This window comes from Artemia sp. Qi Xiang Cuo, chromosome 3 (assembly GCF_049724085.1).
Source record: "Artemia sp. Qi Xiang Cuo chromosome 3, ASM4972408v1, whole genome shotgun sequence".
Classification (NCBI taxonomy): Eukaryota; Metazoa; Arthropoda; class Branchiopoda; order Anostraca; family Artemiidae; genus Artemia; species Artemia sp. Qi Xiang Cuo.
The window spans coordinates 66,657,208-66,681,898 of NC_142796.1; the positions used below are offsets into that span (position 1 = coordinate 66,657,208).

Sequence of the window (24,691 nt, forward strand, 5' to 3'; positions counted from 1 at the left end):
ATTTTCCGAGTCAATTTTTGACTTTTCCGACAAAGTTGGCAAAGATATACTCCAACTCGCATGGTAAAGTTTCAAAGTTTAAAAAAGACAAGTGTTTTATTATCACTAATTTGTTTTAGCTGAAAGATTGAACCAGAAAGAAGTAGTAGCTTGGAATGGTGCGTTTTAAGGTCAAATTGCATCATGATTCTTCCCGCAGGGTAAATCGTTAGGTATTCCTGTATTTACCTCTTAAAATAATACATATATCAGTTGCTATTCAGCATTTCAAAGAGATAGACTAACTCCAGTTCATAAGCGCGAGCTTCAGGGAAAAGAGCTACAGGTCCAAAGAGAGACAGTCTAAAAAAGCTGTTTATGAGGACAAAACCTCTAAGAAAATGCGTTCTACTAACAGTTTTCTTTTAGAACGCAAACTACTACTAATGGCTTTAATAAAAGGCTATTGCAGCACCAAGCCACCTGCAACCAACACAGTTGCGCATGCTCCTCCTCCCATCCACTCTGCTCAAAGATTCACTCTTTACCCCTTCCCTGAACTTCCAATTTCCTTTAAGTGTATTCTTAAAACCCTTCAAACTCAATTCTGGGATGTCTTGCTTTTCGATAAGTCCTATTTGGATCCCCAAGAAACAAAATGTTTGGCAATCTATAATCCTCCATCATAACGCCTGCCCTAGACAACTTAAGAGGGTTCAATACCTACAGGGTCTCCCTATCTCGTCCATTATAAAATTGTCAAACTATTTACAATTAATTGGGAAGGTCTTAACATAACCTTCTACAGCTTCAATAATAAATCCGAATAAACGAAAGAAAACTAAAAGCTGACAGCTATTTTCCTAAAAACCTTAGAAAAACCACTTAACTTCTCCCGTTTTGTGCCGGAGATAGAGGCATACAGTTTTAATGAAACTTACTTCATTAGAAAGTGTGAATGTTGTTTTCCGATTAAATAGAGCAGAATTTTCTTTTTAAATTTCGCGAAAGGGCAGTCCCTAAAAATGTTGCAGCATACCAGCATACGCTGAAAACCAGCTCAAAGGAAATACCATTTGAGCGATTTGGCAATTTTGGGAGTTCCCTGTGGTACTACCCGCTTTGATTGAAAAAGTTACCGGTAGAGGAGCCACAAAATATCATAATCTTTTGAATCATTTCATAGTCAAACCAACCACATATTCTTAATAGCTCTCCATGGTGGCTAGTCCACTACGAGAATTCTCTAATGGGTTCTTTGTTTTTGAGACAATCAGCCAACGCTGAGGTTGCAAACCTCATAATCAGCCAACCTCACATCAGCCACAATCTGCCAACCTCATAATTTCAAGGCATCAAATCCTCATAACCTTTCTTTCATTATAGACTTAGAAAGTGGGAATGAACTGCACTTTCCAGATCTGATTACATTCATGATGATCCCCACCTCTTTAGAAAATATGAGAAGTTGGCAGGTTTGCTGGAATCAGAACTTATAATATTTACCATATAAATTTTACTAATTAAGTTTTATAAACATAACATTAAAATGCAACTGTTTCTTGTGGCTTGAGCTGTCTCTCACCACAATCTACCATGTTTTCACTGTAAATCAAGTCAAATGTATTAATGAAGTGTAGATACTTCACAAATTTACTATTTATTGATATCCATAGTTTATCTCGCTCGATACTATTAGCACAGTACAAAAAGCTTGTCTTGCGGTTTACAAAGAACGACGAAACAAGTGCCAGGAGAGATAATTATACAGTAAAGGGGACAGTCCCGGATAGTCTCAGTTGGAGTGTTCAGCAGGAACACCTCCTTTCTGCATACACCAGTATTTCGTAAAAGAAGATTAATTTTATTTTTAAATCCATGGGGTTTTAGTTTACAAGTTTACAAGTCTTTCTGAAAAACAGAAATTCCCATTCATGATCACAACAAACTCAAAGGTTTATCGAAAACTAAATATCCAAGTGGTGGTCACAAAGGGGAGGGGGAGGGATAAAACCACCATTGACCCAAATGCGGGCATGGGGCTGGAGTGTATTAGATGAAGAGTTGCTCCTAAAAAAAAAGCTGAAAAGCAAAACTGGCCATAACAGAAATTTTGCATATTTAAAATAACAGATATGAGGAAACCACACGAATAGAGTTAAATGGTGGGGGGGGGGCAGGAGTCACTAATAATAAAATTAGAGATCTATAGGGAAGTCAAATACAGAAGCCTTAAGTTTCATTTAAAACTAGAATATTTAGAGTACAAAATCTTACTGTTCAGCGCGAATATTGTTTTCGTTTCAAAAATCGAAAACACATTTATCTTGCTTGAGACAATGGATATCAATAAACCAGGCCAACGTGTAAAATTAGCAGTCCAAACCAAAACAATATTAAAAGGGTAAATCGTCTACATCTACATCAGCATCTACCATCACCGCATGCAAAGACCTAACTACACACTGACCTGGTTTAGCAAAAAATCTCTGATTTATATGTACCAATCATCTCCAAGCTTTCATCCTAAACAAAATAAAGAATAAAGTGTGAAATAGAAGCTAAAAATTGAAAAAGCAATGAAACTTCTTAAACAGAGAAAGGACCAAAGACATTACACATATTTAGAGGGATAAGCTGTACCACCAAGCTTTTTCCAGTGTTTTGGAAGCATTTGACTTCTTTTTTTGAAAAACCATTAAGACTGAAATAGTATCAAGATAAGATTTATAAAAAACATAAACACAACAAACATCAGACACCCCCCCTACCCGAAGCTCTATGGCCAGGAATGCAAGGAGAAAGAAAAAGGGATACAAAAGCAAAATGGAGAAAAATGAAACCCACACTAAAAAAGGAGAATGCCAATCGGCAGCCAACTAATACTCCCCGAAAACTAAGCCGGAGCAAAGTGCCTTACACAATCAATAAAACAAAACACAATCCCAACTTGGGCCAGAGACATTAATCCCATGTGGGCATTTAAAATTATATATATATATATATATATATATATATATATATATATATATATATATATATATATATATATATATATATATATATATATATATATATATATATATATATATATATATATATATATATATATATAGGTATCGACTTTAGTTTCCTATTGTTTTTTTCGGATCTCTTATTGAAGCTATACAAATTATGGCAAGACCACCCAACCAGTTCTAAATACTTTGGCCACATAAACTAAATAGGTTTATAATGGACGAGATAGGGTGATCCTGCATGGCATCGAACGGCCATAAAAAAAATTGCTTAATTACCACATTCAGGCTTGTGGTATTTTTGATACAAGTCAGAGGTATTCTCTTTAAAATGGTTTCCTCTTTATTTCACAGTTATTAAGTGCTACTTCCGTGAAATAAACAAACTAAAGGCAAAAACTTTCGGAAAAAAAACAAGTTAGACGTTAAAGCTGCAAAATTTACCTTTAACTCCCTAAATTTCTCGCGAGGAACTAATTTACTTCCATACCGTAGACGATACTGACTGTAAGCATCTGACTTTCCTCGAGATCTTCCCTCGCGAAAAGATCTAATACTTAATCTTGAAGCAGCCGATTGGAGAAACACATTAGTTCTCGAAATTCGAAGACTTGCTGATCGAATAAGGGATTGACTTTTCCTAAGTGTGCCACTCAATGAAAGCAGATTCCTAGATGATCTCAAAGCAATCTGTTTATCAAGGTTAGGACCACCCCTACTTAACGGAGGTAGGGTAGAAGGACATATTTCATCAAATGAGGAAGGTACTGTTAAGGGGTCAGTAGTTCCTCCCTGCGGCAAGATGGCTCTTCGTTGTTGATATGGTCTGGATGCATCATCAACTGGCTCAATTTGCTTTCCAGCACAGTTGAACAAACTCGATATTGTCATTATTCAACTAGTTACATAAAAATAAAAAAAACAACTTTCTTTTTCTTCTGATTTGTTGACTTCAACTTTTGATGTACTACGTATTTTTTCAGAGGACGTTTTTCCTACTTTCAGAAATCATACACATCAGGTGGGACGTGGAAAGCGTGGCGGAACTGTGTCAAGCGTCTTAGGGACTGTGCCAAGCGTGCCGGAACTATTATGGTACAAGTGGCGTTCCAGGATGTAAACCATGTGACGGAAAGTGGGCACCCCCTCGATTTTTCCTTTAGAAAAACGAATGACATTTAAACTAAAATGTCACGCTTTTTTACGTATTTTTTTAAACTAATTGATGGCATATTTTATTCACATATTTCAGGCTACCTCATCCTGTGTACGACCTTACTTTCAAGGAATAAATAAACCCCTGCAGTTACACAATGGGTAAAACATATTAGGGGACACTTTTGAGCACAATGAATAATTTTGGAAAAAAGAATAACACGTCTTTTAGTTTTTAGAAATAATAGGATATTTGGATTATCTAAGCTTTTTTACCAAAGGCTGTGTAAATATTTGGTCAAAACAGACCAAACAAGAATAACCACACCATGGTATGGTAATTTTTATTTTCAAAATAAAGCAGATATTAAAGAATGGTAATGGACCCAAACATCAACGTGTACTTTTGATACTTAAATTTTAAATGTTATCTCAAAATTGTTTTCTAAATTTTGATATAGGATCTAAGATTTTGATCTATTGACTATCTAAACCATTAAATTTGTCAAAATAACTAACTTTTAGGCTATAGATCATTGAATAAATGAATCGAGGTGGAAATTTCAGGCTAAACTCAACCTTAAAGCAAAAATGCTAAATTATATCCAATTCATAAATTTAGAAATTCCGATCTCTTATGACTGAAATGAAGTTAGTCTAAAAATTATGTTTCATATAATTGTATATCAATATCACTGGTTGCAGCGACAGCTGCCACCTAGTAAAAAACAAAACACGGCCCATAGTAACCGAAAACTTAAAACGCATGAAAAAACTGTCTAGCGGGAAAATTGTCATTTTGTAGCTGATTCACAAATTGCAACGATTATTTCGATTAGTCTTAATAGCAAAATGAAATTCTCAAAACTAACTTATGGGAATTTCTAAAAATAGTCTGAAAACCCCTAGAAAAAGTTCTTTTCGGATTGAAACGAAAAGTACACACCACTGGAATCGACATTACCAAAAACCCCATAAAGGAAACTTGCAGTCACCCCCTTGAACAACAACAAAAAAAAAATCACTTTTTTGCATGGGTGGCACTGCTATGTCCATTTTATTTCATTATTATTTTTCTTTTATTTTTATTTTATTATTCTTATTATTGTGTCTTTGCTTAGCAAGTAAACTCTGATTGAAAAATAAATTCTTGTAAGCTGTAGAGAATGAGTTTGCGTTTTGACAACTAGCATTCAGGAAGCATTAGTGCCGATGAGGCTAGCGCAAGCTCTTTTCTAGAGGTATCACAGCTGAAATGGCCAAACCTTGCCTTTCAAAAATATAAAACATCTTTTAATGCATTTCACCAACGACCACTTAACTTAAATAAGTCTTTTAATTCAGGTAAATAAACCTAGGAACGTAAACATTCAATTAAAAAGGGCCACGGTTCAGTTCCTTAAATTATACCCATTTTGTGTTCTCAATTGGGGCTCCTTGTGCGTTTACTTTGGTATTTTAATTAAAAGTGGTGGTACTTGTTTAGAATCCGGTAAGTACGCGTGAATTGTATTGTGAAGATACCCGGTATTTAATATGCGACAACGTATAAACAAAGGGTTTCTCATTCCGGGAACTATAATTAAACTTTAGATTTTTGGGGTTTAGGGAGAATAAAAGGTACCTAGGTTGAGTTAGGTTAGGTTATGTATTAAATATATGCTATGATTTACCCCCCCCCCAAATATGCAAATATATACCCCAATTTGTTTCTGAACTACTATATTTTATCGTAATTTGTTTTATTTCATTAGCATTAACAAAATTTCACTTGTTGCGTGTTTTCTGAATTCTATACAAGTACCAAAAGTGGGCTTTAAAATGGCACCAAAATTGTTATATGCAAAATTTGAAAAATAAGAAAATCTACTCAAGAGATTTTCATTTTAATAGTTAAAATGAAAAATTGCAAAAATGCGTAGCCCCTTTTCCATAATTTCAAAAATGAAAGAAAGTTGTTTTTTGTTAATTACTCTAGACAATATTGGTTCTAAGCTACGAATTGTGTTTTATGTCAAGATAAAATAGCACTAAAACAATAACACTTTCACCGCTACTTCACAACAAGTTTCTTGTTCAACTTTCACAGAGTCTCACTAGTACACATGTTAAAAGAATAATTTGAACTAATAAATATTTGCAACTTTTCAAACAAGTTTCAATTTCCATAAGGGCAAGGCTCATATGAAGCCGATCCCAAGAATACTAATTTATCTTATAAGTCTTTTCAGCAAGATTATCATGTCGTCATCCGCTCTCAAAAGAGTCTTGGAAACCATTAGCAATGGCGTAATTGGAAACTTCCTTTTCTAAAGCGAACAGTCAACAAATGCCTCATGGATACAGACTGAGTAATACTTACTGACATAAACAATCTTATCATTTGATAAAAAAATAAATTCCGATAAAATTATTCAGTATTGTCGCAAGACTCTCCTAGAAGTGGCATAAAATTCTCCAAGAATTAGATCATGCAAGTAGAGTATTGATTATGCGGTAGGATTGTGCTAAGGGAGAGCATATAATCAAAGGGGAGGTAAAAGTCTCATAGGCTTAGATTACGCAGATGAGTTGTGTGCCCTATATAAAAATTATGGCAAAATGAACAACTTTAGGAATTTTGAGAGTTCAGGGTGCAAAAATAGGTTAGAAAATTAGTGTTAAGAAGATTAAATCACTTAGACTAGAAAATATGAAGGTGAAGAGGTGTGTTGGGTAACGAGAAGGTTAATAAAGCGGATAGCTTCCCTTACTTCGGTAGCACTCTTAGTAAAGATGGTTGATTCAGAAAAGATGTAAAAAACAGAATAGCCAAAGGCTCATGGTGTTTTTTAATGTTGAGAAAAGTTAGAAAGAATAGGAAGATAAATCTGCGAACCAAGATTAGAATATTGGAGGCCAAAGTCGTCAAGTATGGTTCTGAAACGTGGACGATTAGGAAGACGGAGGATGATTTGTCAAAAATTGTCAACAGATAGTTTTGGGTACCCGTTTAACTGACCGTACATAAAACACTAAGCTGTACGAAAGATGTGGTTCTATCCCAGTTTCTAGGGCTGTAATGAGAGAAATTTTGAGATGGCTAGGACACGTGTTGCGAAGATTGACCAGTTCGACCATCCATCTAGGACCGAACGAAAAGCAGGCCGTCTCTGAATCGTGTGGGGAGAGGTTGTAAAGAAGGATTTGAAGGAAACTGGAGCTTCTTGGGAGGGGTAAAGAGGGAAGCACTAAATAGATAGAGATAAAGGACGAGCGTCCACAGCTGTATTGGCCTCAGGCAGCTTGGAGGAGCAGTGGGTTATTGGTAGTAGTAGTAGCAGTCGTAAGAAATTTCGAGAGTGTCGCTTATCCAATTCTATTTCGGCCAAGTTGAGTGTGGGAGCAGGTCCGACTAAACTATTTCACACGAAATGAGCCACTATAGCGGAGGGGTTGCACATTTCTATTACAAACGGAACTATAAATAAAATTCGATGCCTCGTTGAATTCAGGAAGCAATTCAACCGAAAAAAGAATGTTGACATTTTATTTCGACACCAGTAGACACCATTCAACAACATTCGCTTGTTCGATCGTAGTTTAAGACGTCCTTAAGGCTGATAACTTTCTTTTGGTAACTAATTCGGCCAATCAAAGTTAGAAGCCAGCAAAACATATACTTTCCATATAGAGATCATCTTCACAAACCAATGGTGTGCAGAGTCGTGAATTCAAGACCAAAGCATAAATCATTCCAAATCTACACTAATGATCTCATTGTCTCAAGTTATCGTCTGTTTTATTTCTTTCTGTTGATGGCAAACTTATTCTATTCTCAAAATGATTTGTCCATTGTTAGATAATAACCTAAAAACCAACCTACGGTCGACAAGAACAGATCTAACACTAATGAGGTCGGCCAAAATCTAATTAGAATTAAAAAAAATTTTCACTTTTCCGAATCGAACAATGATTTGATCAGCTAATGAGTGTGTTGCAAATGCCAAACGATTAGTCACTATATATAGATTAAATTAAAAACAAATTGTTTTCAACTGAAAGTAAAGAGCAACACCGAAACCAAAAGCGAACAGAAATTATTCCGTATATGAGGAGGGCTGCCCCATCCTCAAACCGTTTGGGAAACCCTTCGAGCGAGCCCTCTCCCAATCTTCTAGGACGCTGGTTCGATACGATTGCCCTGGGAAAAAAAGAAGAAGAAAAAAAACGCATCCGTGATCTTTCTTCTGGCAAAAAATATAAAATTCTATTTTTTTGTAGATAGGAACTCGAAACCTCTACGGCAGGGTTCTCTCATATCTAAATTTGTGTGATTTTTGTTCAAAGCACTTGACTCCTTGGGGGTGTTTCCCTCCTTTTTCAAAAATCTGACGAACTTTCTTAGGCTCGAGCTTTTGATGAGTAACATTAAACTTAATAAATTTCATATATTTGAAATCAGCATAAATGCCAATTCTTTTGATGCATTTATTGTGGTCAGAATCCTTTTTTTAGAATTTCGGTTACTATTGGACCAAGTCACTCCTTACTTACATTTAGTTACGACGAAAATGTTTGATTAAAAAATCCTTCCTCACACCTAATGAAAAGCTACGGTTGAACTCCAATTAAAGAAACAAGGAGAAAATTAAGAGAAAATGGAAAACTCTACCTGGGATACATTTTTGAGTTACTTGATACGTATTAGAGTGCATAGCTTTATTACAAGCAATTTATCTGCTAATGATTCGACCGCTTCCTCAAGAGAATTTGGCAAAGTTTCTAATTACCATAAGCCACCTTGAAGCTAATTGGGAGAAAATACCGACTAATTGGCACTCAAAACAAGCTATAACAATAAATAAATAAAAAGATACGCCACCAAATGATGCTTTAAAATATGGCTTGCAGCTTTTTTAAAATTCAAATTAGGCACATAACAATCTAAAAATTTCAACATATCATAGTTATTCGCAATCTCTACTAGCCTTCTTTCTTTATCTCTCTCATTCTTTTTTGTCTTTTCTTTCTAGGCAAAGTTAGCTAAATCGGCAAAAAAAATGATCCTTTAAAAGTCAATTCTCTGGTTAAAAAATTTTTTTGAGAAGCTGAAATGAATATTTATTAGTAATTTATAACATAATGTACTAATCATGTGGTGGAAATAAAATGTTCGATAATTCCTTATTCTGGTAATGATTGGAGATATGATTGACTAAACAGCAGTAAAGACGTTATTCAACCTGCTCTTGGTCTCAGGTACTCCTCCGACATCATCCCACAAGTGGTGGTTGCCAAGTTTCTTGGTGTATTTATTGACTCATGCTTGTCATTCTCTAATCATATTTCTTACATAACAGCAATAATTTTGAGACAAGTAGCTATGATTAACCGTGTGAATTATTTTCTTCCTCCTGACATCCTAGTTACCCTCTATTATTCCTTTATTTTTCCTTACCTTTCTTATTGCGGATCAGTTTGGGGAAATACAAAACGGTCCTTCATTAAAAAACTCAAATTTGCCCAAAACAGCGCCATTAAAGCAGTTTTTCGGCTTCCCCGTCTATATCCAACTCGTGATTTGTATTCAGATTTTGGCATAGCTCCACTTGATCAAATCATACAAAAACTAAATTTATCGCTTGCTTACTCTGCTTTCCACAATAATCTTCCACCTCAACTCCTAACCTATTATAATATTAATAATTCGGAAGCCCATTGTCTCCGTTCATCCAATAGAGCCTTTAAAATTCCTACATGCGTTTCTAGTGCTGCCCAGCAATCTCCCATTTACAAATCTATTATTCAATGGAACAAAATTCCCTCCAGTTTTGAACTAGCCACAAGTTTCTGCAAGTTGTATAAAAATGTAACAAAACTTGATGGTATAATTTAATATTTCAATTTTTAACAAATTTGCTCTAATTAGCCAGGTTTTATTCTTCTATTTTTTTTTTTTCTTTCAGTGTTACTTTAATTTTTTTTTTCTCTTGGTCCTTAACAAGTTATCTTCTAGGATCTTTATTGTTATTAATGTTTGTGTTATGTTTTTATTCGAATAAATTGAATTGAATTGAATTGAAAAGCGAGGCTTATTTGATTTGCTAATTAGCAATCAAATAAATAAGCAAAAACTTATGCCAAATGACGGTTCAAATTATGGTTTCTAGCTTTTTGAAGTTGGAATCTTCAAAAAGCTAGAAGGAAAAATCTCATTGTGAATGGACATAGGCAATTTGTCATTTAGTTCAAATTCTCATAACGATTCCGTTTAAAGAGACATGAATTGACCCCTGATGGAAAGTGTAATACCAGGCAAGGGGGTATACAACTAAAAAAATGGCATTGGTGGCCTCTATACAACAATAAATTACACACTTTCATTACGCTGATGGAAATAGAGTGGCGGGGGGGGGGCGTAAGGTCGAGTAAAATTGGGTGCTGTTCAACGACATAGACAACATGACCCTTCCCTGTATGTCATACATTGCTCTTGAACATGAACATTTTACCAAGAAATGACCAAGGTTTAATATCATACTGTACATGCTACTGCCCTTTCCCCTACCCTTAATTAAAATGACAGCCATGAACAAAGAAGCCCTATGGTAGGATAACGGTAAGCTCCATTATAGCACCTTCCAGACAGAAGAGAATCTTCTAAGCATTTGATCCCCCATCTTCCGTGGATAAGGATTTAATAGACGTAAATTTCAAGGTAATAGGAAAAATCCTTCTGAGTATTTTTTAATCTTAGCATCTTCCAAGGAATGCGAAGACGAACCTGTAAATACTACTAGATCCAAAGAATACCTAGAATCTTCATAAGCCTGGCTTATAATGCGGCGTTAACGTAGTTATACAAGTCGCGTGGGAGGAGAATAACTCTCCCACGATGTTTGACATTGAGTTCCTCCAGGCCAATGGAAGAGCAGTAAACAACGTAAGATGCTTCGCCGTTCCTTTGAAAAAGAAAAAGAAAATCCTCCGATAACTACTCATTACGAATTACATACTTTGGCCCAAGATAATCACACGTGGAGTTCCACTGTTCCACTGGCCCAAGATCATCCGATCTGGAGTTCAACTGTAGAGTTCCACAAAGGTGTGAATGCTGAGCTTAACATCTAAGAGCCATTTACTTCATTTTTTCACTAATATTGGTAAGAATAGTGCTTCTACTGTCACCTTGTCCCCCTCTAAACATGATTTTGGTTCGTATGTTGTGCCGCCTTGCTTTAAGTCGATGTTCCTAAAGCTGGTATCAGACAGGAAGATTACTATGATTGCTAATGGCTTAGCCCAAGCAAAACCTCTTAATTTTACATTGGAACGTAGAGCTTTTCCGAATGCTCTAAGGCATGCTTGGCTTACTGTTTTATATAAAGACGGAAAAGAAATTACCCAAAAAATTGTTGACTAATTTCAGTATTCAGTAAAACCTTTGAAAAGGTTATACTTTTTCGTCTCATTGCTTTTCTAAATTCTAAGCATCTCCTTCAGGATTTTCAGTCTGGTTTAAAAATGAAACACTCAACTGAACACGCGCGTATGAAACTTCTGCATTTTTTACATTCTACATTAGATTCGGGATTAATTCCTGCTGTTATATTCCTGGTTATTCGTAAGGCATTTGATTCCTTAACCCATGAAATACTTTGGTCGAAGATGTCTCATTTTGGAAAAAGGGAAATGAATTTTCTTAGTTTAAGTCTTATTTGAACGGAAGATTAATTTCGTGTTGATTCACTTTTCCAATGTCTCTCTCAAAGTTCTTATCGGATGGGTTTGAGGAAAATAGGGCGTGGAGAGGGGGCTAGTTGCCCTCCAATCTCTTTTGACTCTTAAAAAGTGAACGGGAACTTTCTCAGAAGAGAATTATGACGTCCCCCATGGATCAGTTTTAGGCTAATTTTTCACTATCGGCTAATTTTTATGTTATCAGCATTTAGTAAAATCTTCGAAAAAACTAGGCTTTGCTTTTGTCTCATTGCTTTTCTAAATTCTAAGCATTTCCTTCTTGATTTTTAGGTAAATTTTCGAATGAAGCACTCAACAGAGCATGTCTGTTTGACCTACCCGGACTAGTACCGTGTATTTATTCTATGTTTAATTAATTATTAATAAAATTATGCCACATACCTCCAAGCATGAGGGGAACAAAGTAAGCCAGTGAGCACCAACTATAAAAGCTCTGAAAACTTATAGTATAGAGAAAGTAAAACTTAAGTAAGGAAAAATACTGCCATTTTAGAGGGGGGCTACCACCCCCTAGTCCTAACTATGGATGTCAGGATACAAGTTGATTTTACTTTAAGCACAATATGCATGCCATGTATTCAATATATTTTCGAGAAAAGAATCGGAGCAGAATTTTCTATTATTTTGCCAGTTTTTGATAAGAAAAAAATTCTTAATATTAAATCGAAACAAATGACAGGCAAAATATCCAAATACATATTAAAGAAAGGGACTTTGCAATGATTTATTTTGTCACCCGAAAAGTTCTGGAATTCAAATATATAAATCACCCAAAATTTCCTGATGTTTGCCTGATCGTTTAAACTGTAGAGTGGAACAACCAATGATACTTAACACTAAAAATCCAATGAATAAGTTTGACATCTGGAATTTTTTCTTCTAGATGGCTCTGAATAATTATCCAGTATTATTTTGTGACTACTTTAAAAATGTTAGCACCGACATTGCAAGGGCAATTAATTCTTATGTGCATTTGAAAATTTTTTAAGAGGGATGGGTATCATAAATTTCGTTTGGGAAGTAGGGGAGGGGGGACTAAACCCCCCTTAAAATCTTCATTTTTAAGTTTGTGCATACTGAATTTCCTTGAATAGGATTCCTTCAAACCGGTACCAAAGGGAAACTTGAAAAATTCCTAGTCCCAAATTGATCGGTGCTATGAGAAAAATAGATCGTTTTTCCATGGTACCGATCGGTTTTTGATCGTTTCCCTATTCCCTGAACGGCCTATTCTATTATCCATTTACATATTATTAACAAAATTTGGATCTTGCAAAATTTATAATCGTCCTTCATGAAGCTAATAAATTAGAAAACTAGGAAACACGAGAAAGTTTAGAATAATGTTAAGGTCAAGGGGGCGCCCCCTTTCTATTAACTTGTGTCCATCTCAGAACACCAGGTGTGCCGTAGAGCTCCGGTGCACTTGGCACAGTTTCCGCCACGCTTGGTACATTTCTACTACGCTTGGCATTTGCCAACTGACGTGCGTCATTTCTAAAAGTTGGTGCCCCCTCTGGTAAGTAAGTTTTATAAATTAGATTAGAAGAATATAAACCACAGCAATGAGTCGTCAATTATGGTTCTGAAACGCGGGCAGGATGATGAGGAAGATATACTAGATGTATTCCAAAAGAGCCATCTTCAGTTACTCGTTTGAGTGAGTATATTTCAAATAAGCTGTGTTTTACAGGCTGTGTAAATGTTATCGTCATAATGTTTTTTTTTTTTTTCAATTTGCAGGAGTCATAATAAATCAGCCGAGTTCAAATCACTTACAAACACCTTAAAATACTGCATTTTTATACCACAAAAAACATCCCGAATTGCTTTGTGTTCCTGTTGTACAAAAAATCTTACACTTTTTGCGTTTTCAGTAAAGCAGTTTTTTTTATTTAAAATATAGGAAATACCACCAATCGGTTTGTTTGCACTAGTTTTACAGATAAGTGTTCCATATGCAGTTAAGCAATAAGTTTTATTCGTTTTGAGTTTCAACTTCGCTCTTTACTTTCACCAGAATGGCTTGTTTTTTGCTGTTTTTTGTGTGTGTGAAATTATAAAACAATAAGATATGCTAAAAACTGTTTATATATACATACATATATATATATATATATATATATATATATTATATATATATATATATATATATATATATATATATATATATATATATATATATATATATATATATATATATATATATATATATATATATATATATATATATATATATATATATATATATATATATATATATATATATATATATATATATATATATATATATATAATAGCCTGTGTTGCAAATTTATTTTGTGCTTTACGAAAGTTGAGTAACCATTTATTAAATTTTAAAGTTATCATTATAACCAAATATATATATGTATATATATATATATATATATATATATATATATATATATATATATATATATATATATATATATATATATACATATATATATTTGGTTATAATGATAACTTTCAAATTTAATAAATGGTTACTCAACTTTCGTAAAGCACAAAATAAATTTGCAACACAGGCTATTGCTTGTATGTTATGTTTAATTATCAGCTTTTTTTGCATTCGAGGTTTTTTGGGGTAGGATAGACAGATAGTCTTGGAAATAAGATAAGAAAATGCGAAAAACTAATGGTTATGGCAATAACAGCTTTCAAATGAAGTTCACAAAGGTTAAAAAAATATTGGTACTCCCATAAGTTGTCAGTAATAGCTGAAAAGACAGGGTAAAATGGAAAAATTAGTACTGCAATAAATTGTCAGTAATAGTACCAGTATAGCTGCACCGAGAGGGAGGAAGCATCTCCCCGAAATTTGCTCCTCAAGGAGAAACTTCAATTGGTGGATATAAAAATACACTATGTTTCTATTTACCCCCCCCCCCCAAAAAAAAATACTCCGATCCCTACCTCTTTGATGAATCCGCTGCACACTTATGTTGCATATATAAAAAGGAAACTGGTAAATGGAAAACAAGATTGACTAAGAAACATAATAAAAGGAGCTCGGTGAATCTGTTCAATTATGATCCAAAATAAATCAGCTACAAGATTAACATCTCTCTGTTTATTATTCTTGTTAAAATAGGGAAGGTTTAAAACCTTCTTTACACTAAAGGTTTAAAACCTTTTTTACACTAAGTTAGGGAAGAAGAGGAATAAAATAGGAAATTTTTGCCTTAAAAAAATCTTTTGAAATTCAAGTTTGACTTGTGACCATCCAAATTATGAAACTCAAGTGCCCATTAAAATAATCTTTGAATTATTACAAAAATTTCCTCAATGCTTTTAGAGCTATTCTGATCATCTTTCTTTCAAGTATGATTACACAGGAAACACTAAATCCACGATGAACAAAACTAGCGGATCAATCATAAACACGAAGTACTTCTTACATCTGGAGAAAATATACCAAAAACGTGAAGACGTTCATCGAAGAAATTATTTAAATATGTATAAAACATTTAATTTTTTTTTAAGCAAAAATGATTTTTATCTGACACACCGCACATTTTTTTATGTTACGCAATTTAAAAGGATAAACTTTTCGAGAAAGGGAAAAAATTGGCTGAAATAATTGAAAATTCTCGCATCAACTAGATATGCATTATGTATGCATTACCTAGGTCGAAATTTCCCTAAGCGTTATATTAAACGATTAAAATAATAAAATAATGAAAATATTAAATATTATGTTAAAATAATTTTCTCAATTTTCTTTCTTTTCACTATTTTGACAAATGAAGGTTGCTCAAATATTCTATAACAATAGCCCGTTCGAAAGTCAGTCAGTGCTATGCCAAATCCAGTTTTGTTCGGGGGGGGGGGGAGGATATCTTTGGGAGTTTAAAAAAAATTAGAAAACACATTAAAAATTTGTTTATATGCATTTTATTACTTTTTTACGAGTCAGACAAAATTTCGGGGGGATCGGGTTCAAACCCATTAACCCCTCTTCCCCACCTGGATACGGTCATGGATTTGTGTATTTGGTTCTTTACTCATTGTCTAAGTTTAGATTGTTGTAAAGGTCGAGTTGCTCAAAGTAGCTCACTATTAAAATGGGATCACAATTTTAGTGACCATATAATACAGCTACAATTAATTACTTCTAATAAAAGATGGAATTAACTATCATTTATGTCTAAATTTCTATTTCTTTTTACTGTATCACTTTCTTAAAAATTCAGGAAAAATTAAAGACTATCTAAATTAAGGAAAGTTTTACTTATTCCATTTTTTGGTCAAACGCAGAAAATCTACTATACTTCAACTTAATAAATTAAATACCTGAACGTTTAGCCAGGGGGGTGAGTGTTTTTCGTAAAAGCAGTGGCTCAAATTCACAAGAATTTAGGGAGGGCAGAATCTATTTTTTGATATCTAGGGGGCAATTTGTCGTTTTTTTAAATAAAAATAACAAAATATAAATTTATCAAATAAAATACCCCCCCCCCCCAAAAAAAAGCAGTTTTCAAAATCTAGGGAGGAGGAAGGAAAAAACTGTAGGATGGGTAAATAAACCTAGGAGGTGAAAAATCTAGGGAGGACAAAAAATACAGGGGGCACCCTCTCCCATTTGTGCTAATGTGTAAAGGGAGTTTTAAAACACGAAAAGGGCATTTTTAGGGGGCAATGTTTTCATTTTACTGCACATGGAGACTTTTTGAACTAACCTCGTGAAGGGTATGAACAAACCTCCCGTCTGGGCGAGTGTGTTATTTGTCACAACTACAATTCCGAACCGAATAATTTCGTCAGACTATCGTACACGGGGCTCATTTGTGAATTCACTGTTAACCACTTCATTGTTAACCATTCTTCGTACAACGTGACATGCCGTCATTATTTCAGTAGAAATCGGTAAAATCACGGCACTTCTGATCATAATTTTGCTGCTGATCTCAATTTATTTATCGACCAACTATAAATCAGCTGGAAGTGGAGACCCTTCCCAGGATTCAATAATTATGCTAAAAGGATCTTTTGGGTATAATTTGCTATAAAAGACGTTACAATTTACCTCAAAGCGTTGACAACGCTGATCTGTACGTCTGTAGCCGCTTCAACATATCAAGATGCACCAAAGAGCATCTAAGATACACAGGCATCTAAAGAAAGGGATGCATCTAACGAATAGGGCGTATGTAATTCTCACACAATTTTATAGCAGAGCGAAAATAAGGTTACAAACTATTCGTGAGAACAGTTTTTAGTTTGCAGATTTAAACAAAAAAGAATTGGTAATAATCAAAACGAGTTGCTAAACAATGTGGATTTAGCTTACCATTTAGTAAATAAATTTAGGTTTCTATAACCAAGTGGTACCTCCCAATCTCCTATAAAATATTCACAATATGCAAAACATACATGAGTAAAGCGGCAAGTGAAATTTAAAATACGATTAAAACAAAGGCTTACTTTTTTTGTGGAGCCTGGCGTGGTTGAGGTCTTTTCTGGTGATGGTCTTTTTGATGGAGTAGATGGCGATGACTTCGAAGCTGGAAAGAAAAGGTAAAATAGAAAAATTGGTAAAATGGTAAAAACGGCAAAGAAAAAGAAAGGGTAAGATATATTATGTTTACAAAACATAATACAAAAATAATTTCAAATGTAGAAAATACCACTAAATCCTGCCAAAAAAAAAAAAAAAAAAATTAAAGTAAAACCAGCGTGTCTCGCGGTGACGGGTGTTTTGTACCACGGGTTTATGTCGCAAAATTGGATGAAGAAGCATGTTTGGCTCTACTTTTATTGAAAATATTTGTTTAAAAAAGTATAATGATTAAATGGACAATTTTTATACTGTTGCTTGTATGCACTATCCAAATAAAGGTATTTAAGAAAAGTAATAAAAGGGCAATTCCGTGAAATTTTCAATTCATCATAAAAATCTATTCGAGGAGAGCCTATATCTTTATACGTCTTTGAAAAACCATGCCCTTTGATGGAGCTCATGTTATTATCAATAAACATCATTCCAGTTGCTATCCTTCAACGATTCGTTGATAAGATGTAGCTAAGGTGAACGCCATGTGTGTATGTTTGTGTGCCCGTCGTTTAAGCTTCAAGAGGATGTTTATTTAATTTTAAGTTTAATTTAATTTTAGTTTGAGTTTCATTCCCAAATAGATCTGTTTATTACCCTGTTTGCAGAACGCATTAAAGAGAGCAATACCCACTAGCAGAAAAGCTATAGAATACCCATAGAAAATCAATGTCTTTCGAGAGAAGCGTTCGAATCTTGATGTAGAAAATTCTTTGGCTTGGGACGGTGGTCAGTGGTGTGACTCCGTAAGGTGAGATGCTGTGAGTCTAAGGAGCTTATGATTAAAGATTCCCACGTAACATCTGAATTTTAGATGCCAGGTGAGGTGGAGAAAACCTGCTCCTGCTCCAAGATCAAGACGAATAAGAGCATAGTGGCAGACAGATAAGAAGCTTGAGTGGTAGGAAGAATGTCAATATCGTAAACAAGTACACTTTTATTCCACTATATCTGCTTTTTCTAAAGAGGAGACCATTTCAACCAGTCTCAGGGAGGTTTCCCGGGTAAAGCAGGGTAAATTACTTAAGATTATTTAAGATGTAAAGATTATTTAAGGTTTACGTTCCCTGTGAAAAATACGATTTTATGACAACCCCTACAGTTGTAACTTGCACAAAAGATCCCCCCCCCCCGCTTGCTTAAGACTGCAGTAAATAACGCACCAAAACCTTGCAAAGGGAACATAAGCTTTAATAAATAAATATTATTGCCATGGGAAAAATAATATTGTTTACACTACGTGTTATGTGACATTCCAGATAGGCCGGTACTCAGGAAGCCTATATCTTTGAGGGGCCTACTTTGGAGGGAAAAAAAGAGAATAAACTTGAAAACTTTGTGGAATATAAAAAAAATGCAAAACAATATTGAGTTGTAGAAAATTGTAAGGTTGTAAAGTTGTGCATGTAAAAAATTGTAGGACAAATCCTATTTCTGAGGGAAGACCTATCGTGCCCCCCAGCCCCCAAGCACAAATCTGAAGACTAGTAGCTTCAAATTACCCATAGACTAGTAGCTTCAAATTACAATCGTTGAAAACCAATCAGTAACAGTATGTTGTAAATCAGAATAACTGAACTAGAGCAAACTATATAGAATAGGAAAGTCACAGCACTCTCAACACCGTTATTCAGAAGGCAATAAAAATACTTCCAGTCAAACAAATTACACAGCTTTAATAATCATAATTATTGGAGAGATGTGATCTGTTTGACTGGATAATTATCCATCTGACAATAGCGTGACAGACGAAGACTAATCAAAAATGGGCAAAAGAAAGCATAAAATCTAAACTAATATTTTCTTATGACATAAAATACCTAGTCAGTGATGACAAAGCTATTATTAATAGTAGTCAAAACTTAAAAGTGCCGAATTTTTGCTCCAGGGGATTCATCAGGACTATCCTTTATATTAGTAACTGAGTAATAATTGACAATTGGCAATATACCCGTAATTGACAATAATCATTGTCAAGGGATATGGGAATTTAAAATCCTCTTTTCCTTGCATTGTTTATCATTAAGTAGGCCTAATGCGAACAATAATTTATTGCCGTGGCCCAAAAACGTTAACGTCGACTTTCAAAAAAACTTTTGGGCCATGTTGCAACAGGTTCTGCGAAAAATTATTACTATCTACATCAGGATTGGTAGAAAATTTACAGTTCCGGTTTGCCAAAAAAATATATAGAATCTTATAGTGGTGCGATTCCCCTTGTTGTGGTTAGAGTTCTTAGATGCTGGTATTCGGGGCTTAAAATAAAAACTGCGGCACCTAGTTCCAATTCTTTTTCAATCCCATTTTTGTTAATTATGGAGTGGGACAGGGTGCAGTTTCCTTCCTTACATTTTTAATGCATATCTGGCTAGATTTCTTTGTTCTTTATCTACAACCTTCACCTCTAGGAGGTTGGGATATGTTTTTTATTCCATTTTGATGATATTATTTTACTGAGTTGTTCTAAAGCTAGTCTACTTAAGAATTTTAATTATCTTTCTAATATGCTTCAATTATATTATTAATTCAAATCGTGAGGTTTGTTAACAAAATAAAATTATATTATATCATCATTATATATATATTATATTATATACATCAAAATTAAAATTGTCAATATGTTTTTCAGTTATGTTAATAACCGTGTTGAATTGACGAGCAGTAGAAAATAGTAAAGATTCGAATAAATAGTTTTGCCCTAAATTCTAAAATATTCTCTCTATCTAAAACCATTTCCTTTTTTCTTCCAAATTGTAATAGACGGTTGGATCGTCTCAAATTTCTCTATTTTTAGCAAAAAGCAGGTCGTCCCAGAATGGGGTGGGAAAAGGTCGTAAAAAGGGTTTAAAGGAAACTGGAACTTCTGGGGAGGTTGTAAAGAGGGAAGCTTTGAATAGATTGGGATGAAGGAGTGTGCGCGGCCCTGTTGGCCTCAGGCGGCTAGGTGATGCGGTGACTTATCAGTAGCAGTACTTTTTGATGCGTTCTATTGAGTTATTTTTCTGGTCCTATTGGTTTATTTCCGTAAATAGTTGCTTCCTTTGTTTTATTGGAGTGTTTTTTTTTTGCAAATTTTTCTTACTTATCTTGGTACTTCTGCGTTATACCCACTCTTTTATATACTGCTATTTTGGTTAATGCTAATGAAATAAAATAAAATACGATGAATATATAATAGTTTAGAAACAAATTTGGGCTAATATATTTGCACATTAGAGGGGTGGGGGGGGGCAAAACATAACATATATTAAATACGTAACCTGACCTAACCTAGGTACCTTTCCCCCTCCCCCCCCCCAAAAAAAAAAACACTTTAGATATCGTATACGCAATTAAAACTACGCTATACATCTACAGCAGTGTGTTGAATCATCCCGTAAAACGGGTTTGTTCAAAGCGTCTTGAGTATGAGATATAAAAAGAGTGGGCATAACGAAGAAGTACCCTTATCTTTTACACTCCTTAATTTTGAGGGAAATAAATAAATAAGAGCTAAAAGATGAATAAAAACAAACAAAGCCTGTCACTCATACCAGCAATTGAGTTTTAACTTGTAAATGCAATAATCATTTCCAAAGGGTATGTGAAGTTAAAAGCCTCTTTCTCTAGCATTATTTACCGTTAATAATTGTTTGGGGGCGAAAACGCAAATGCTAATTTATAAAAAAACAGTTCAGGAAATTCCGCGAAAAATTAGGGATTTTCCGGTTGAACTTCCCCCTCCCCTAGGAATTTTCCCAATGGTGCTCTTTGAGTAGTATAAATAAATATTGTCATTTTAAATTTATAATATTTTCTAACGGTATCAAACTATGTAATGCCTGACACTTAACTATGAGACGTACTACACAATCCTCCCCAGCATTTGAAAATGAGCAAACGTAGCATTCCAAGTCTAATTAATCTATTATGAGTGTTTTTAAATACGTATAATTAGGGTATTTAATGGCATCTATAAAATTTCCTTGCCAAAAAAAATGTACATTTGCATAAAATATACATATACATATAATGTATAATTGCATAAAATATGCTATGAAAAAGTGCAAATTTGAACAAAATCGTTATGTGTCCGAGTGACTTAAAGATGGTAGATCCAAATATCAATTCAATTGCAAAGTCAAAAGCAATACAAAAAACTTTTCTCGGGCCACAGCCAAGGAGCATAGGAGTGGAGCGCAGTAGCTGCCCTGAAAATTCAAAACTTACAAAACATAAAATGTAATTTATACCAAAACATAAAATATAAAATCAAATCAAAGTTGATAAGTCAAAAGCACTATGAAAATCTCACCAGGAACATAGTGAAAGAGTCCAGGGGAAGGTGAAGTTGTCCTAAGAGCTCAAAATTTGCAAAACTTTAAATAAAAACATAAAAGAATACCTAATTCCAAGTAATAATTGATAGGTAAAAAGAGCTATGACAAACCTTTCCAGGGGTATTTGAATACAGGAGAATACAGGGAAATGGATAGCCGCCCAGAAACCGAAATTTGCAAAACACAAAAAGATGGCGACTCTCACATAATGACGCATAAAAAAAATCTTCTATTCTTAGCCTCCCTCCCTTAAATCCAGGGGTTGCCAAATTTCAGAAATCACATACACAAAGTGGTACATACCAAAGCGTGGCGAAAGTTCACCAATCGTTGCGGAGACTGTGCCACATGTGGCAGAGCTGTTCGGAACACGTGGTACTTTGATATTTACATCTGGTGGTGGGGCCCCTCATCCAAAATTCTGTCCTTGCCTTCCCCCTTGGTAACCTGCTGGCTAAGCCTAATGACCACTTAGGTTGATATTTCAAGTGAATTAAGCAGCGGTTAGAGACGTGTTCGTGCTAATATTTTATCATTTTCTTTCCGCTTAATCGGCTATTAAATAAAGAATAAAAATCTATCTCTATTCGTGTAGAAAATAGGATCCTGTTTTTATGTTCTTAACTATTGCTTTCTCTTGCCAATGAAAAAACAAATGACGGAACACTGAAACAGTGAAAGTGGAATAACAGGGTTCTTTCACCTGCTAGTTTTTCTTAACTAACAATTTTTTTTCCTCTTATAACTACTGTTAGCTTTATATTATCAATTCTTAGCTACATTTATGATTATACTAATAAAATCCAAAAGTTCATTGACATGTTTTCTTTTCTTTATTGAAAGGAAAAGCATGTTCTATTAAAAAGTTGCTGTGTTTTCTAGGAAAATACCATAAAAAGCCATTTTTCAATGAAAATTCCCCCCCCCCCAAGAGGTATTTATTATAATCTTGGGGGTCCAAAAATGTAGGGGGCACATCCCCCCGCAGCTTTTCTTTTTACGTGATAACTGATTCAGAAATCAAGGAGAAAAAGAGAGCAGTATCCTATATTTCAGGTGTTAGAAAGCATGCGTTAATTTAAATGCTTTAAAAGGGAGGGTAAAGATTTCAAAACCTGGAGGGGGCAAATTTGTAGTCTATATGAAAATTCAAAAAGAGACGTTTTTCAATTAAAATAACTCTCCAAAATGATGTTTTTCAAAATCTGGGAGGAGAGGCCAAAAAAGATCTAAGGGGCACACCCCGCAACTTTTCCTTTTCTTTCTTAGGCGATAATTGATTTAGTTAAATAAAAGAGAAAAAAATATATTATTGTCGTGTATTTCCGTGTTAAAGTGTACTTTAATTCAACTGGTTTATTTTTATGACGTGTTTTCGTAAGCCAACAGAATTCTTTTTTTTATAGAGAGAAATATAGCCCCGCCTTTTAAAAATAGGTTGACTAATGCTGAGTAACAAACATATACAGAAAAGGGAATAACATTTAGCGATAGACAAATACATACGCCTTTTAAAAAATTTATGTCTTTAAGCCAATAGAAAGAATGAAACTTTTTGAGTGAAGAAATTTTTCACAATAAACTCTGTTTCTCTGAGGCTGATTCATCTTAGCATGGGTATCAGAACGTAGCCAAAAGAGGCCATGGGAGTTAATGCATTCCGTAGAATTTAACGATCAAGAAAAAAAACTGGAATATTCCCTTTCGGATCACAGGAGTATAATTCAAGGAGAAGGCCACTATTTAATAAAAAAACAATAAAAACAGGCGAATGTTATAATAAACAAAATTATAGAAAATAATTATGAGAATATCAATATTTAGCGAGACGTGGACCCTAAGACCCATCTCCTGAGTATACAAATCTGACCACCGGTTCTTAATCTTAATCAGAGAATGTACAAAATTGGGGATTCCCCTTGTTTTAGATGTTGTTTTCACGGTTAAGCTGTTTCCACGGTTACATCATTGTTTGCAAATTAACTTTAACTTTAACTGGACACTTTAACATGGGCATAAAAGGAATTAAGGTTACTAGCGTCACTGACAGTGAAGTTCTACCAACAGCGTCGCCAACCCTTTGAAATAAGCTGTACCAGGTTTCCGACAAAAATTGTACCGCAACACATTAATTGTACCATCTGGACAGCATATTAAAAATTTACGGTAATCAGAAGGGAATCTTAAATAAACCATAATTCGTGTTACAAATGAGCACTTAAAACCAAAATGTCCCCGAAAATTTTTATCGTGCGAAAAAAAAATTTCAAATGTACCGCATTGTACCAGGACCTCTAAATTATACCAACAACTGTACAATTGTACAGCAGTGGCAACGCTGATTATCAACGAGAATAAGCAGACATTCGAAAAAAGCTTCAACTAAATTTGATTTTAGTTTAATTAAACTTAGATTTACATCACAGTTCAAAGACAAAGGGTGATTTTCGAAAAAAAAAAAAAATCAGATTTACGCACAATCATCTAATACAGTACCTCTCACAATCGTCACAAACACACCCGACGTTTCTAAAAACGTCGGCTTTTCCGGAAAATTAACCATTATTTTTTTTCTATTGGTTAACATAAAAAAATTATTGACAAAAGAATCTTGAATATAATAAGTCTATAATAAACATTAAGATATAAAACTAGAAATTCGCAACTAAGGCAAGTAAAAGTACACAATTGCACAATATATGCAAAAAATGTATGCAAAATATTATTGCTAGTGATAACTCTTTAGCAAAATCCTAGGAAAAAGTGCCTAATCTGGGAACCTTGATTAAGCTATGTCAAAACATATTCGATGCGCGCAGGCGACGATTTAACCTAACTAAGTGTTGCACTAAAAATCTTGGGTCAATTATAATTTGGTGCAAAACAACTTTATTAGTTTCAAA

At 34.3% G+C, this 24,691-nt stretch overlaps 1 protein-coding gene across 5 annotated transcripts in view; it reads right to left on the reverse strand.

The window, feature by feature from the left end:
• Nucleotides 1-24,691, reverse strand: part of LOC148954433 (uncharacterized) — a 252,464-nt gene that overhangs the window by 143,818 nt on the left and 83,955 nt on the right. For 2 of the 5 annotated variants that reach the window (XM_089086509.1, XM_089086510.1), the window contains exon 4: nucleotides 17,343-17,422. In XM_089086509.1, coding sequence (XP_088942635.1) covers nucleotides 17,343-17,422 — 80 coding nt within the window. Of the gene's footprint in view, nucleotides 1-2,449; nucleotides 2,506-3,440; nucleotides 3,895-6,124; nucleotides 6,377-17,342; nucleotides 17,423-24,691 lie in introns of those variants that run through there. The other 3 variants (XM_089086511.1, XM_089086508.1, XM_089086512.1) reach the window with 3 other exon arrangements.